We start from the raw sequence: 16,761 nt of genomic DNA on the forward strand, positions 1-16,761 counted from the left end.
TTTTTCATCTCTGACCTTTCTCTTCTCCCACTCTAGTGGATCACCTCTACCAAGTATCATTAAAGGCTTTCTAATTCTTGTTAAGCTCCATTGTACAATGAAAGGATCCAGATGTAACAGCTTTCCATTGATTCTAGTTAACTCTTTATACCCTTTGGCTAATGTAAATAGTTCATGATCACAGAATATTAGAATAAAGCCACAAGGGGCTTAGCTTAATGGCAAAGGCTGGTTCCTCATTTTTGGAACCACACACACCACTTGGTTGTGACCAGTTTGATCCTTAGAAAAAACATAGCTAAAGAGTTAAAGAAACACATAGGGTTCACTCTTGTGTATTGAAAGACATGGGAGAAGCATACATACAGGAGAGAGGCAATGTTACAATACTAAAAAGGAAATGAGGTTGCTCAGCTGTAAATGCTTAGCTTTTTGGCTCTTATAAAACTTCAGTTTATTAACAATCAATATAAAAAAGTGATGTTACTGAACCACTATCAGTTTATCCTGACTATCCTATTTAATCTTCCCTCTTTACCAATAGCTGTTTTGTCATCTTAGTAATTTGGCTTTGTCAATCTTAAGGCCTTATCATAGTAATTTTTAAATTCTAGTTGCATAATTGATACAGCAAGTTTAGAATGTAAGAAAAGTGTGATAATACCTTCTACAGGGGAAGGATCTGGTCCTGCTTTTTCAAAGTTTATTACCACGCCACTTTGCACTTTCTGCACCAAGGACTCCAGACACTGATTAAGCATTCTTGGAGAACATACAGAGTATGAGCGGCCTGAGATAAAAAATAAATAAATAAAGTGAACTAGTTAGTTGCAGAAATTCCTACCTTTAGCAAGAGAGAACCACAGTGGAGTTTCTGACAGTACTGATTAACAAAGGTTCAATGATAAAGTTTGACTTATTTAATTATCTTGTGAAAAGAATGAATAAAAAGTTATTTTCAATAAACCAACAATTCCATTTTGAGAGAATATATCAACTTTTTTCTTCTAATTATAGATATATGAAAAACAGAAATCTTGGTCTGAACAAATCACAATAAAAAAATCATGTTTTATTTATATATGTATATTATACACATTGTATAAAGTATGATTTCAAAAATATATATATAAAAAACTGTAACTGTTATCCAATACAATTTATCCTTTTTATACATATACAACATCTAGTAACTAACCCCCAAAATCCTCCTGCTTAATAAAAGTATTATCACTAAGATTAATGCAAAATACATAGCAGATACTTATATAATTGGTCTGCTGGCAGTTATTGCTTATTTTAAATATTTGCACTTTAATACGTAGATGGTAGCAAGTGCGTTTCTGAATTTAATTTGGCTTACCTACTTGGAAATTGCCTATATTAAATGAATTTCCCTTTTGTATATTTTATAACCCATGGGATTTTTAGTTCAGAAGCATTAAAATGCTAGTGATTAAGAAAAAACTACTAATGAAAAGATCTCTTAAAACAGGGATTTTTGATGTATCTAGACCTGTGCTGTCCCATAGTCACTGGCTACATATGACTACTGGGAACTTGAAGTATGGTTAGTCCAAATTGAGACGTATAGTAAGTATAAAATACACACCTTATTTAGTAGACTTAATATGAAAATAATGTAAAATGTCTCAATAATTTTTAAATATCAATTTCCTTTTGAAATAATATTTTGTGTATAATGAATTAAATAATATGAAAATGAATTCCACCTATTTCTTTTTAATGTGGCTACTATAAAATTTAAAATAACATTTAACTTGTCATATTTTATTATATGTGCTGATATTGACCAATGCTGAAAACCTTAACTGAAACAATCTTTAATAAAACATCTTAAAATGTAATTTGCAATGAGCACAATATGGAATTTTACAAATTTTTCAACAATTCAACCAAACACAGCTGTATCATTATATCTGAATTACTCATATCAATTTATACTTAATTTGTGATTTATTAAAGGCTACTCAGAAAAGAGAATATTAGGCAGTAGTGCGATTGAAATTCTTAAGGGTCAGCTTTGCTTAGAAAAACAAGTATTATGTAACAACTTAGTTATGTATGATAATGACAGTCATAATAATAAAAATACCTACCAATTACCGAGTGTCCATGTGCCTGGCACTATTCTAATCACTTTATCACATTAATTTATTTAATCCTAGCAACAATGTATAGGTTACATTCTCCATTTTACAAATGAGAAAACGAAAGCATGCGAAGGTTAACTACAGTAGTACAACCAAGAGCCAAACCCTTACAGGGTATCATGATGTTCATTTGAAACCAATATTTAAAACAGAATATCTATATGGAGTCACATATATTTGAAAGAATTAGTAAAGTCAAATTTTTTTCCGAGTCAATTTTAACATATACATAAAACAATACATAAAAAGGCTGACCATCTTAACACACAAAGTACTTATGAGATTATATAAAGGTTGAATATCTTATTTCATGAAACTTAAGCATATTCCCAAGAAGTCATTAAAAACCAAGTTTTTAAGTGTAAAATTGTGACAATTTTTTCTACTGCCCTAACCTGTATCATCATCAATTAATTGATTAGAAAACCATAAGTAAATGAGTTATGATCTTACTATGAAATAAAATGACTACCAAAGATGTTTAATGTAAATTAGAAAAAAAGGGAAAAACCTTGACTCATTTGGCAAATAATAATAATCCATTAGTTCTTTTAAAAGTTAAAGAGAAATAGCAAATTTTGCCATCTTTGCAAAGTGAGCCTATTTATGTAATGTGTCTCTTATTCTCTGTGTCCAAACTCACCCTTTGTATTGAAGCATGAAGTTTCTAGGCTCACTAATTCTATTAGTGAGAAAAGCACACACCTTCAAGTCAAGAAGATGGCTCACTTGTGATTATGTAGCGTCCACACACACAAAAAAATCAAACTAAATATAGTGAGTCTGAAGGCAGTAAAATGAAAACAAACAACAACAACTTGACAGAAGTCTATTAGATTAGCATTGTTGTATAACAGAGAAGAGACAAAAAGAACTTTTTGAAGTTAGGCAACAGTCCTTATAGGGGCTAAGAAAGTTAAATGTATTTAATCTAGAAAAGTTTTACCATTTTTATGAAATGATTTTTATCCTCAGTACCTCCACCAACATAACATGTCTATCAGGCATTTTCTGACTTGATATCATCCCTCCGCCTCCCCCACACCTGCTTCTCCCCAGTGTACCCACTGCAGTCCATGGCACAACCATTCACCTCCCCTTGTTCAGGCCAACTGGGTCATCTAGGGATCATCACCGATTTCCTCTTCTCTCATTGCCCTCATCCTCGGTTCTCCTTTGCATCAGATCTCCTCACCACCTCCAAACCTAGCACTTTAAACCAAAGAACTGTCATCTCCTACTAGTCCCTGCTTCCATCCTTGCCACTTTACAGTATATTTTCATCTAGCAGCTGAAGTGATCTTTCAGGAATAGATATCAGATGTCACCTCCCATAAAAAGCCCTCCAATGTCTTCCCATCACACTAGGAAAACAGAAATATTTATTATGACCTAAAAGGCTATTCAACATTTGGCCCTTGCCTACCTCTCTAAATCTCCCTGTTACTTTCTACTCCTCCCTGTGTAAACTCCAGCCATATCAGCCTTCCTGTTGCTCCCCAAAATACGGAGCATGTTTCTTCCTGTACGATTTCCTCTGCATTATTCAGACCTCTACTCATACATTAGACTTATTGTGATTATTTTGCAATATGTACAAATATCAAATTATTATGTTGTACACCTGAAACTAATATAATGCTGTATGCCAATTATACCTCAATTGAAAAAAAGAGGGTTGATGTGATAATAATTTTAATGGGATTAATATTTTTAAGATACAACCAGGGCTGATTTAATCCCTATTCAAATAAGTGACTTGAACTTCAGGGCTTGGGATATGCAAACGTAATTTGTAAAAAAACAATTATTGTTTATTTACTTTTTTACATAATGAGTATAACAATCTCCAAGGGTAAGCAATATTTCAAACTGATTCAAACTGGGGTAAGCATATCCTTTAGGTTTATGACAAAAGGGGGGAGAGGGGGGAGAGGTACCTCCTCAGAAGACCTCCCATTAATACTCATTCTCTGCCTCAAGTTACTCTCTATTCCCTTACCCTATTTTTTCTTCAAAGTAGCACTCCCTAATATTATTTATTCACTTTACATGACTTTATGTCATACAGTCTCAAAATGTAAGCTTTCTGTCTACTGTTCCTGCTATATTCCTAGCATTAAGAATAGTTATTTCGCATAGAGTGGGCACTCATTAATTACCTGATAGTAAAAGGAAAATGCTTACAACGTTCATTGCATAATTTTTTAAAAAGCATACATAAAGTATAACAAAATGTTAAGCAATTATTTTGGCAACACAGGTAAATTTCTTTCCAATTTTTCCTAAGTGAACACAAATTACTCTACAATGGGAAAAAATAAATGTACATACACTATTCTTATCATTAAGTTTTTTACAATGCACAGGAATCATTAGCAGTGATTATGTATTACATCGTGTAATACCAGTGGATATTAGTTTTTCTGGTCCCTCTTCTTTTTTGATGGTTTATTCTCAAAACTTTCTTTAGTCAATATCCTTTTAAAATAAATAAGAAAACATATTGAGATATATGAAAAGGTGAGTGGCATTTGAGCAGCTTCCAATTTTTGTTAGCAAGAGCATGAAAAGAGGCAAATAATAAACTGCTGCATCAGGAGAGATTTAGGGTGTGTATCTGGGGAAAGCTTCCTCATTTCTTAACCAACTAAGGTTTCTGGGTCATTAAAAGATATTACCAAGGGTGACTTGGATTTCTTCTCTAGAGATGTTCCTTTCAAAGAATAAACAACATAACTTAGGTATATTACTGCCCAATGGCAAGGACATTAACTACTACATGATGTCTCAGATTCTTCTCAGACCACCTTTGATTATACCACTCACTCTGTTTCATACTCTGAATACATTTGATCCCAGAAGACAAAGGTTATAGTACATACAGTCCCATAACTTTAAAATTCTAAGTTCAAACTAAGTAATTTACTGTAAGGAATTTCCAATGTGTGAATGTTTCAATTACAGCCTCAAACCCCTTCTTCAATCTGTTATAAGTGAAAATGCTGGAGTTGAAAAAAAAAAAACCAAACAAACATAAACCCGCCTCAGGATTTTAGGAAGTGGGTCAGTTCAAGGCTGAAAACGAAAATTTCCTGAATACAAATGTGCATCCACCCACAGAAACAATTAGGACTGTCACCGAAAGATATTATCCAGGCACAAATTGTTAACGGTAAATTTTCAAATTTAGATGGTAGGTTTTCCGTTTAAAATTTGTGCTCGTGCCTTGTTTCTTTTGTAAATTAAATTGTGAAGGCATTACATGAGTTCACCAAAAAGTACTTCTATAAAATGGGAACATTTAATAATTAATGACAAACTCCTAACTTCCCTACTTCACATACCTATATAGGTACGGCACCTTATTCTCTGTGAATTTTGCAGATTTCCATACCCATGGACTTTTAGAAGAAAAGCATCTAAAATATTCATTAGATCTTAGATTTTCCTTAAACTTACATAGCAGGCTATGATGGAATCTCAACAGAGCACCAACTGTGTGTCTAGAAACTATGTCGCAGGCCCCTGACACAAGCGATATAGTGGTATGCCAGACTTGGACATTTTAGTGTCCAATTCCTTAGGCGAGAACTAAATGCTCCATGAAAGTAAGAAGACCGTGTTTGTCATATTCACTATTGAAGTACTGAAACATGGAACAGTGCTTGGTACACAGTAAGCACTCAATATATATCCATATGAATTAATCCACCTGTTAACTCATTCCACATTAAAGACGTTCTGAGTCTATTATATATTCTGTTTTAAGAGTGTCGTCAACATTCGCTTAGCATGTGACTACCTGGGCCAGTTGGTGTTTCCTCTATCCTATCAGGCTTCCTCGTTGCCTCTGGGGAAAGCTGAACTTAACCAGGCATGAATCATTACATGGACAATGGGTAATGAGATGATTCTCAAAACATTTTTCACAGAAAATATTCTTCGGCATTTATAAATCATTGGCAATCTTTGTAGATAAGAAAATAAGTTTAACAACTTGAAATACCAGTATTTTCTATATGGGTAGAAAAAATACCATTCATTATTGGATCCTATTCAAATCTAATCACAAACCTTTATCGATGTAGGAATTATATGTCTACTAATTCCTAATGTTACAGCTTGTCAAACAAAGCAAACATGGAGTTTTTGAAATGTACATTTTAAAACATTCAGATAAACTCTGCTTTAAGTCACTGAATGACTGCCAGCAAAAACTTACCGCCTGTCACTTCACACATTGGTGTGATTGCAGAGTCATCTAACGGAACACCTGTCAACTGTTCTGATTCTACTGACATGGTGCCAGGCAACCGCAACACTAATGCAAAGAGTCTCTGATCCCAACGAAAAGGTTCCTTGGTCAATTCACTTCCAGGCAAAGGAGAATTAAGAGGTAAATGGAGCTGAAAGTAAGGGGGGGAAAAAAACAATAAGATTTCCATATGCTATTTTGCCCAAAAGGCCACATTAATTACACTTGTATTAAAACTACATCATGAGTCATCCATCACTCAAAAAACAAGCTCAAAAACAAAAGCTTATGCAGATACAGCTAAAATAGCACATGAGATATTGTTACTTCAATCTTCTTAAGCTCTACTCTGAAGACCTCAATTGAAAAAAATCTTATTACTATAATGCTTTTCAGATTTCAATTCAACTAACCACCAGGCGCTGGACTGCTTCCAAATAAATAATTTCATTTAATCATTAAAACAACCCTATGGTAATTATTCCTATTTTCTAGATTAAAAAAAAATGGGTCTCAAAGAGAATCAACAATTTGGCCTCCTAGGACAAGTCCATACCTTTTCTGTTACACCACAGCAGCCTCAAACATCTCCACAGTTAATAATTTTATATGTGCTTCATTTTATACAAAACACGTTCCCAAAGCATTTGCATGAAAGTAAATTTTGTCACTCTAACTGCATACCAAATGTCTAAAGGTAGTGATTTTTAGCACATCTGAGTAAAAATAGAGGGTTTGGGGATTTTTGCTTTTTTTTTTTTTTTTTTTTTTAATGTCTCTCCCCATCCCCATCAGATCTGCTAAATCAGAATCTAAGATTCTTAAGAATCTTTAAAAAGCTTTAAAATTATTCTAATGGGTACCTCTGTACCAACAGAATCCACACATCAATCTTAGCGTAACTCTTAATAAATGGGACAGACAGTATGTCTCAGGATGTAATGCAAAAGGGAGTATAACACAGAAAGCAAAAGGGGAAAGGAAAGGTTAAACTTCTATCTAATCAAGCTTTCAGTTCTACCTACCAGTTTACAGGGACTACTGGGGTATAGGATCAAGTTAAACACCACTACAAAGGAAAATCAGTCAAATTCCAGAATGTGAGATGTTCTACATGACAGATGACCGGATTTCTCTAATAAATCAATGGCGTGAAAAAGCAGAGTGGTAAGTGAGGAGGGTTCAAAAGCAAAGATTTTTTGAGACAATCAGGAAATTTTGAGATATACTGGAATTATTAACAATATTTTAAGTGAGATGATGATATAGTGCTTAAGAAAACAAAAATCCTTATCACTTATAAAAGTTTTTAAAATAAATACAACGTTCAGGACCAGCACACTCAGGAATTTACACAAATTTATACTGGAGTTTTCTTTAAACTAGAAAACACACTTTAAAATTATCACTGCCAAATTAATTGCCAGAGTTTACACTACTTTTGTCATAATGCAAGACTTACTTTTATTGCTTACAGCCTTTCTATTTCTCAGCTCGAAGATTTCTGAACTTAATAAACTGGGGACTGAGGTCATTCTACACTGACTTAAGTCTCACGATTTTTCATTGACTTACATCAAACCATTAAAAAAAAATCAGATTCTAAGAGAGTTCCTAGTAAAGCTCTGCTAAACTGGTACCTCTCTCTCCAAAAGATTCATGCCAAGAGAATATGGTTCCTTTATCAAGATCAGCCAAGATTTTATGACAGTGGCCAGGAGTCATGAGCTCCTCCCCTGGCACTGATTCTACTTAAGGCAGATTCAGAGGCAATAAAGAAGGAATGTTAGAAGAAATCTGGGCCAGGATGTTCTCTGAGGAAGGTTTTTCTAATCTTAAACGCGCTGTGACACTTGCAAAACAGCTCAGGAGCTCCAGGCCCTTGTTGCTATTACCACACCCTGCCAAAGATAAATAAAGCACTGTTTCAGTCATCTCTTTTTACTCCAGACTAACCACCTTTGTACTAGGGAAGCACAACTATCAGGTGTCATTTTCTCTCTAAGATCACAGAAACATCAAAGCACCAGTGGCACTGGCAGAAAGGGGTTTCAACTGTTAATGCATTGCCCTGAGAAATCATGGATACATGAAACTATCTCAAGAATCCAGTGGATAACAGCACTGCAGGGACCTCATAAGTGATGGATAAAATAATCATAGACCCCAAATACATACATACATATACAAACAATTAATCAGATGATACACACACACACACACACACACACACACACACACACACACACACAGAACTGATCAGATGAACACCTACAAGGAAGACAACATACAGCGAAATAATTTGCCTTTGGTTGTACAATGCTAGATCTAGAATGCATTTTTAGTAAAACAAACAAAAAAACAAGATTCACAAGCATATTTTACACATAGCTATGTCAATTTTATAAACTTCTCAAATGTTTACTCATTTTTCTATTTTTTATTATTTCCTATTCCCATATCACTACCACCCTTTCTCATCACCAAAGGCGGGGGGGGGGGGGGGGAATCCCCTATAGCTGAAGTGTGACAGTAAAATAAGAAGGAGTAATGACAGACAAACAGGAACAGGAAACAGATAAAAAACCTAAAAAATATATTCTTAGAAAGGTTGAATTATTCCATAATCTACAGGTGAAATTTTAGCAACATCTTAAAATCGCAAAGGGAGGTCTTTCTGAATATATGGACTTTGAGAATCAAAGCAAATTACACATAAATCAAGAAGAAAAATACATAATTAATATATAAATATATAATTAGAAAATGGTGCAATAATTATGAGTAGATAATTCCCCAAAGTGAAAAACGGGCAAAAAATATACCTGAGGCAATCTGTATGGCCTATAAGTATTAATAGGTAAAAAGATGCTCAAAAACACTAACATAAGACAATGAAAATTAAAATATCAGAGATACCATTTCTCGGCCATCCCATTAGCAAAATTTAAAAGTTTGACAATAAAAAGTGGTAACAAGTACAAACAGCAATGGGCATGCTCTATCACTCCTACATGCAGCCATTTTGGAGAACAATGTAATACCTGAGAAAGCTGAAGATGAGCATATCCTAGAACCCAGCAACGCCACCTCTAGTTATACATCTTAGAGAAATGCACATATTTTCACAAGAAGCAATGCCAAAGAATATTATCCACAGCATTATTTGAAATAGAGTAAAAATGGAAACAACTTAGAAGTCCAGTAAGGGAATAAATCAAGGTCTGGTTCATAAACCAGAGTTGAAATGAATAAACTAGATCTCTAAGATCCAACATGGATCGATCTCAAAACAGTATTTTTTGATAGTATAACATACATACATTCAAGAACATAAATCATGAGGGTATATAGCTTGATGATTTTTCACAAGTTGAATGCCCTTGTGTAACTAGCACTTATATCAAGAAACAGAACCTTACAATTTATGCCCCCTCCAGTCAATACCCCTTTTTTGCAACTGATTAGTTTTGCCTAATTTTGAACTTTGTATCAGTGGAATTATATAGAGTTTGGTCTCTTTGGTTTATGACTTCTTTTGTTCAATATTATGGCGGTAAGGTTCATCCATACTGTTGCAAGTTAAGTATAGAGCACACATTCCCATTGCCATATGGCATGTGTAGGTGTAAGAGGGAGAATATATTATAATTTATCATGTTTCCCCGAAAATAATACCTACCCCCAAAATAAGCCTGTTAAGAACGTCAGCCAGACAGATGCATTTAGTACAGTATGACGATGTTCCAGAAGATGACATGACTGTATTTGAATAAATGTAGCTTGTTGTACATGATAAAATAAGACATCCCCTGAAAATATGTCCTAATGCATCTTTTGGAGCAAAAATTAATATAAGACCAAGTCTTATTTTCTGGAAAACACGGTATTTATACATTTTTTTTGTTGTTGATAGGCATTTGGGTTGTTTCTAGTTTGGGTATATTATGAATAGCACAACTATGAAATTATAGTACATGTCTTTATGGAAAACATATGAGTACGTATGCATTTCTGTTGAATATGCACCTAGAAGCATTACTGCTGGGTCATAGGGAATAAAATTACCTATATCAATTACTGACAGTTTTCCCAAGTAGTTGTACCAATTTATACTTCAACCAGCAGTGCGAGAGAATACCAGTTGCTCTGTATCCCCTTCAGCTAACATTTAGTTTAGCTGTCTTAATCACATTAGCCATTTTGGGGTGTGTGTGTGGTGGTGTCTCAGTAGGGTTTGATTTTTCCTAATGTCTAAGGAAGCTGAACACCCTTCATACATTTCTTGGCCATTTTGCTGTGGTCTTTTGTGAAGTGCCTATAAAGTCTTCTATTTAAAAAAAAAAAAAAATGTGTTAGCTGTCTTTTTCTTATTGATTTTAAGGATTATTAATATATTCCACATGAGTCCTTTGTTGGATATAGATATGAGTACCTTCTCCCACTTTGTGACCACTTTTATTATTTTAATAATATCCTGAAAAACAGAATTTGACATTATAATGTGTTTTTCCTTTTATGGTTAGCATTTTTTGTATCCTCAAAGATCATGAAAATGTTCTATGCTTTCTTCCAAAACATTTATTGGAATTTTATTCCAATAAATTTTATTTATTTTATCACTTACATTTAAATGTGAAATACATTCAGAATGAAGTTTGCTGTATATGAGGTAGGGGTGAAGGTAGTTTTTTTTTCTCAAACGGATATCCCATTGACATAACCCCCATTTTTTAAAAAGACCATCCTGCTGCTCTATGTCACATTTTTCTTATATTGGTTGACTATACAAATGTGAGTCTATTTCTGGATCAAAAACAGTATTAGATGAAAAAGAAGGCAAGATGTAAAATGATACACATAGATTAGCATCTATATGCACCATTAAATAATCACTTAGTGTACTTTTATATATGTATAATACATACAAGTACATATAGTAAAACATGAACTGAAAGGCCACACACCAAATTCATGATAATTGTTGCTTCTGGGACGGGGAAGAGGGGCAGAAGTAACACTGAGTAGAGGAACAAAGGAAACTATAACTTCATTATCTGGAATGTTCTGTTCCATTTCCTATATTTTTAAAAATCTACAACAAAAAAGAACAAAACTAGGCAAACACGGCAGAAATAATATTTTACTGCATATTCATATTCAGAATAGAATATATTAATATGGCAGTAACTATCAAAAGCCAGTAAATTATTCAAGTAGTTATCTATACCTCTTTTATAATAGTGTCATTATTTTATACAGCACCAAAGACAAGAAACTTCATACACATCTCAACTCAATAAAAGGTAGATCAGATACAATCACTAACCTCAAAACTCAGACACTTATAAGGACTCTTAACAGTTTGAATTGATTAGCTACTAAAATATACTTACTGCAAGAGGTTATACTACTCCCTGAAAATTATGCCTGCTTTCATTCATCATTTTTTATGCACCTACCAAATATTAGGCATGTTTAGGTTCTGGAGATTAAAAGGTGCATAATAAAAAACAGTCCCACTGCTTAAAGAGTTTTGAGGAAAGGGATCATGTTCCTAAAGAAATGTTTTAGAGATGTGTTTAGGATAAGTTAAGAAACACAAAAAAAAAGAAAATGGAAACTCACAGTATTGGCTATCAAGATATTTATTAGGATTTTTAGTTCTGAACAGTTGACAGGAAGTTTTATAAGAGCTATTTTCTGAGACTTAATTGCAGGCCAACTTTAGTATTTGAATACTCAAATTTAAGTGTCTAAACAGATAATGCTAAAAAAATTAGTTATAACAACCACAATTATATAGTACTTACTATTATATGGCAGGCCCTTTATATACATTAATTCATTTAATCCACAGGCACTATTATAATTCTTATTTACAAGTGATTAAAAACAGACACAGAGAGCTTCAGTAACTTGTTGGAAGGTACACAGTAAATGATGAGACTTAAAACCCACGTAATCTGACCTCTGATTCCGTGCTCTTAAACAATGCATTATACTGTCTAACCATTAATGAAACCACAGATTGCATTTTAAAAAATCAAGTGTTGAGATATTATTTTAAAAAACCACCCTAATTTTAATAAATGGAAATAAACTTTAATTATGAGAATAACTTTTAGAAAAAAATTTTAAAACATTGATTTCTGAATCAATCTGGTAATTTTAAGCAACTAGTTAATATATGTTATAAACATTTTAGATTATTTGTTCTTATAAAGCATAGTCCTATGCTTTTCCCCCAGTTACTCTTTAATCCAATAGAAACAGGCAGCAATACACTTTTCTCCCTCTTGCTGGTCTCTTCTAAGTCTCAAGTCCAGGGGATGTAACAACAATAAAAATAAACAGCAATAGCTAGCATATTGAGTGCTTACTATGTGCCAAGCACCATTCGATGATCTTTTCATATAATATTTATAACAAACCAATGAGGTAGGTACTATTATCCCTATTTTAGAGACAAGTTATAATATAAGACCGTATGTCAGGAGACACCTGTTTGAGAATACATGCTCAAATAACCCCTGCTATATAATCAAATTTAGAGCATCCAAGGAAGACTGAAAATTTTAAGAACTGGATAAATCATGTGTAATTCAATAATACAATAATTTTCCCATAACTATGACATTATTGGTCTTCATTAGGGTCTTCATAAGATTATACTTGGCAAAGCTTCAGTCTAAATGGACTGATAAGCAAAGAAAATTATTGTTTGTACTAACAAAGTTTTACTTGAATACAATTGAGGTTTTCTATATTATTATTTTAAATGATTCATTTTATTAATATCAGCATTCCAGATATCTTAAGTAATTGTCTTAATAACTCACAGAAAAGGAAATGCTAACTCCAATTTAAATTTTTCCTTCTTTCCTTTGGAGATCTATCTTACTGCCCCTTTGACTTTTGAGTCTTTCTTGAACTTTTCATAAAAAAAAAAAGAAAAAAAATTTCTCCATAGGTTTAAAAAACAAAGGGCAGATTAGGTGAGAGAGTCTACCATTAGGTATACTCAAATGTTCAAACTTTCTGTACAGATAGAAGTACAATTTCCCTTTATTTGACTGTTTTATGTTTGATTACAGTTCAGACCCTAAATTATTTGAGACTTTGCTAAGACTAGACTAAGGCTCAACTTAAATCTTTATTTAATTATTCATTGAGCGCCTACCATAAGCGTGACATTATTTCAGGATTTAATAGGAATTATACCAAGCCAAATAAACAAGATTTGAGATATGTTAGCTAGCTCACTTTAAAAAAAACTATATTATAAAACCCCATTAATGAGGAGTCTCATATATTATTATTTTTTTAAACTTGCAGAATGTACAAAATAAATAAAAGTCAGCAAACAGTTAAAAGATAAAAGACATTTATTTTTAAAACATCTTTAATCAGGAATCAAACAGATTCCTCTTGGCACACAAACAACCTAACTGGCTTCGCGACGACGATCACACCAGAGCCCATCATAAAAAGCTAGGGCTCACTGATCTGTACTCACACTTGGGAGGTGTCCCCTTGCACCTGAATGTTCTACCAACTGGTTCTATTACTGAAGTAATTCAAATTATACATCCTTTAATAATCATACTTCCCACCTTGAGTTTTTAATGACCTATTTACCTGACTGCATATCCACCATTTTGAGGGAGGGCAGGGGAAAAGATCTGATTCTTTTCTGTGCCCCCCCCACCGCCCACCATAGATAGAATTTGTTCCTCTCATTCCCACAGCCTAAGGAAAGTACAAGAGTAAGAGGGGCAGAATGAGGACCGCAACCAGAGCACAAGCACCTCTCTGTGTCCTGCCAAGAACTGTGTCCTCCCATCTCAACATGCATACAGATGTGGGTTCAAACACACAAACATGGATTCCACGGTAATGTTTGCAGTGGGTCACAGAACCAGATAGTCTTATCTACATGAGCTGGGAGTATTATTTTGTTCCTATGTGTGTAAATAGCTAATCTCTATGTCCCTTGTAGGTGACCACACATAGAGGATACAGACATGAGTTGAGAAACCTGTGTCTAACACCGAGAGCAGAAGTGGAGAAACAACCATTCTGTATGATGAAGCCACAACAACTACTCCATCTAGCTCGGTGTACAATACTCACAATGAGAATTTGCATATGGACATACTTTCCCCGATGCCCACACAGAATACAGCCTCATAAATTCTTACCTTATTCAGAGATACAAAAAACGTGACCACACATTATTTCTTGCAAAAGTTTTGTACCTCACACACCAAAGCATCACTTCTCTTTATAGTTTAATGCACTGGCTAATACCAATGAACTTGGCACAGTATTAAAGAAGTAATTAGGTCATTATCAATATTCAATTTTTATGTGTTATGTGAAGCCTTTAAAAAAAAATAATGGGGATCACAAATCAAGCTATAACTCAGGAATTCTTAATGAAAGACGACACATTAGACACTGTAATTTCCAACCTTCCTACCAACATGTTAATAAATAATTGCAACATGTTATGATATGTACAATAGTAAAAGTATGCATGAGATACTGAAGAATAAGTGATTATCTAGGAGATGAACCAGGGAGTTCACAGAGGGAACAGCATCGGAATAAGTTTGAAGAATGAAAAATTTACTGAGAATCTAGAAACTTTAGTCGGTTGGAGGGAATATGCAGAGTGAAGATCATGATCAAAAATACAGGAGGCAAGAAATAAAAATAAACTGATAAAAAACTAAGTTAAAATTCAGAACTGCTAGAGAATAAAGTACAAAGAAGAGAGACTGAAGATTTTAAGAAAGGCTTTAAGAATTGGTAAGATTTTTAAATTGGGGAGACAGAGGAATAATATTCAGGGAAAGGGAGCATATAAGGAAAGAAACAGGAAGCGTTCAGAAAATTATTAGTCTGTTTTGCGTCAAGTTTAGAGAAAATACAATGCTGCCATTTTCTAGTCTTTCTTCCCTCTACTAAGACAGCTCCCACTCTAAGTGATCGACGATCTTCCTTTTGGTCACTGTGGTAGACGACAGCATGGTGCAAGAGTTCCAGGCCTAAGTCTTAACACAGGCCTCACCGCTTCACTGCCACCCGCTTGGGAGGTAGCCACCACGTAAAGAAGCTTGAACTAGAGTACTGACTACTGATAGATCATGGAGATACGGAAGCCCCAGGAACCAGAAGCAAGGGGCCCAGGCAACAGTGAGCACCAAAGCCCCAGGCGAATAACTAAGGCCATCTTGGATGTTCCAGCCCCAGCTAAATGAAACCAACCCAAAGAATAATAAATTATGTGAAATAATAAACTACTGTTGATTCAAGCCACTAAGATTTAGGATGATTTGTTACATCGAAATAAATAACTAAAGGGGTCATTAAATCGAGCGGAGATTATTCAGATTTGGCTTCCCAGCAGCATTCAAAACTATACCACTCTTTACAACAATCCTTCTTTTGGCTTTCACGCTGAAGTATTTTCATGGTTTTCCTCCTCTTCTCTGGCTGCTGCCCTGTCTTAAAACCCCTCCCCAACCCAGACTCAGCCTGCAGTACCTAGCCACCAACGGCTGCAGATCCTCAGGCTCAGTCGTAAGCCTTGGCCAATTTATACTCTAAAACCTCAAACTGCCTACCCACACACAGCCTCAAATACTACCTATACTCAGATAATATTTTAAAATTTTATATGATCAGACTAGATATTTCTTCTGAGCACCAAATAAATATTCTTCTGCCTACTTGACACTCCCTCTTGAATGGCTCTAATGTACCTCAAGCTCAACATGTGCAAAACTGCAGTCAAGATTGTCCTCCACCCAAAACAGTACTCATTCAACATTTCCTAGCTCAGTGAAACGTACCATAATCTATCCAGTTTTGCAAGAAGCAATCTTCCTCTTCCTTAAACCCAAAACGCGAGATACTCATATTGTCAGCAAATTTGGTTGATTTAACCTTCGAAATATCTCTTGAAACTGTTGCTTCTTTCTATTTCTTCTACCATTACCAACCTCCTTGGCCAATGCAACAATGCCTAACAGGTCTTGGTGTGGTGAAGCCCAACCTCCTTTTCCTTTTTTTACCGTGATTCCTCTGCTCTTATGCTCCAAGTCACCTTAGCCTTCTTCCAACCCCTCCTTCTCTAACATACTCCCTTTGGGAAAAGAGCCTTTCACAGCCCCTGTGCCTGGTATGACCATCCTTGCACTCTGGGTGTAGTAAATCCTATTCACCTCTTCAGATGTTAGCTTTCCATGAACTCCCTGACTAAACCTAGTGCACCCATACTGAAGCTCTCTTAGCACATATTCCTCCCTTTGGTTGGAT

The 16,761-nt window shown here is 34.5% G+C and overlaps 1 protein-coding gene across 3 annotated transcripts in view; it reads right to left on the reverse strand.

Annotated features, from left to right (window-relative positions):
* INTS6 (integrator complex subunit 6) overlaps positions 1-16,761 on the reverse strand; it is a 92,652-nt gene that overhangs the window by 37,081 nt on the left and 38,810 nt on the right. For all 3 annotated transcript variants that reach the window (XR_012495567.2, XM_074329907.2, XM_019752156.2), the window contains 2 exons: positions 6,400-6,583; positions 665-790 (listed from right to left, as the gene is read on the reverse strand). Coding sequence is in view for 2 of the 3 variants with exons in the window: in XM_074329907.2 (XP_074186008.1) it covers positions 665-790; positions 6,400-6,583 (310 nt within the window). In the remaining variant the exon portion in view is untranslated. The remainder of the gene's footprint in view (positions 1-664; positions 791-6,399; positions 6,584-16,761) is intronic.

The sequence above is a fragment of the Rhinolophus sinicus genome, chromosome 16 (genome assembly GCF_057876585.1).
Source record: "Rhinolophus sinicus isolate RSI-liver-muscle chromosome 16, RSI-T2T, whole genome shotgun sequence".
NCBI classification, from domain to species: domain Eukaryota; kingdom Metazoa; phylum Chordata; class Mammalia; order Chiroptera; family Rhinolophidae; genus Rhinolophus; species Rhinolophus sinicus.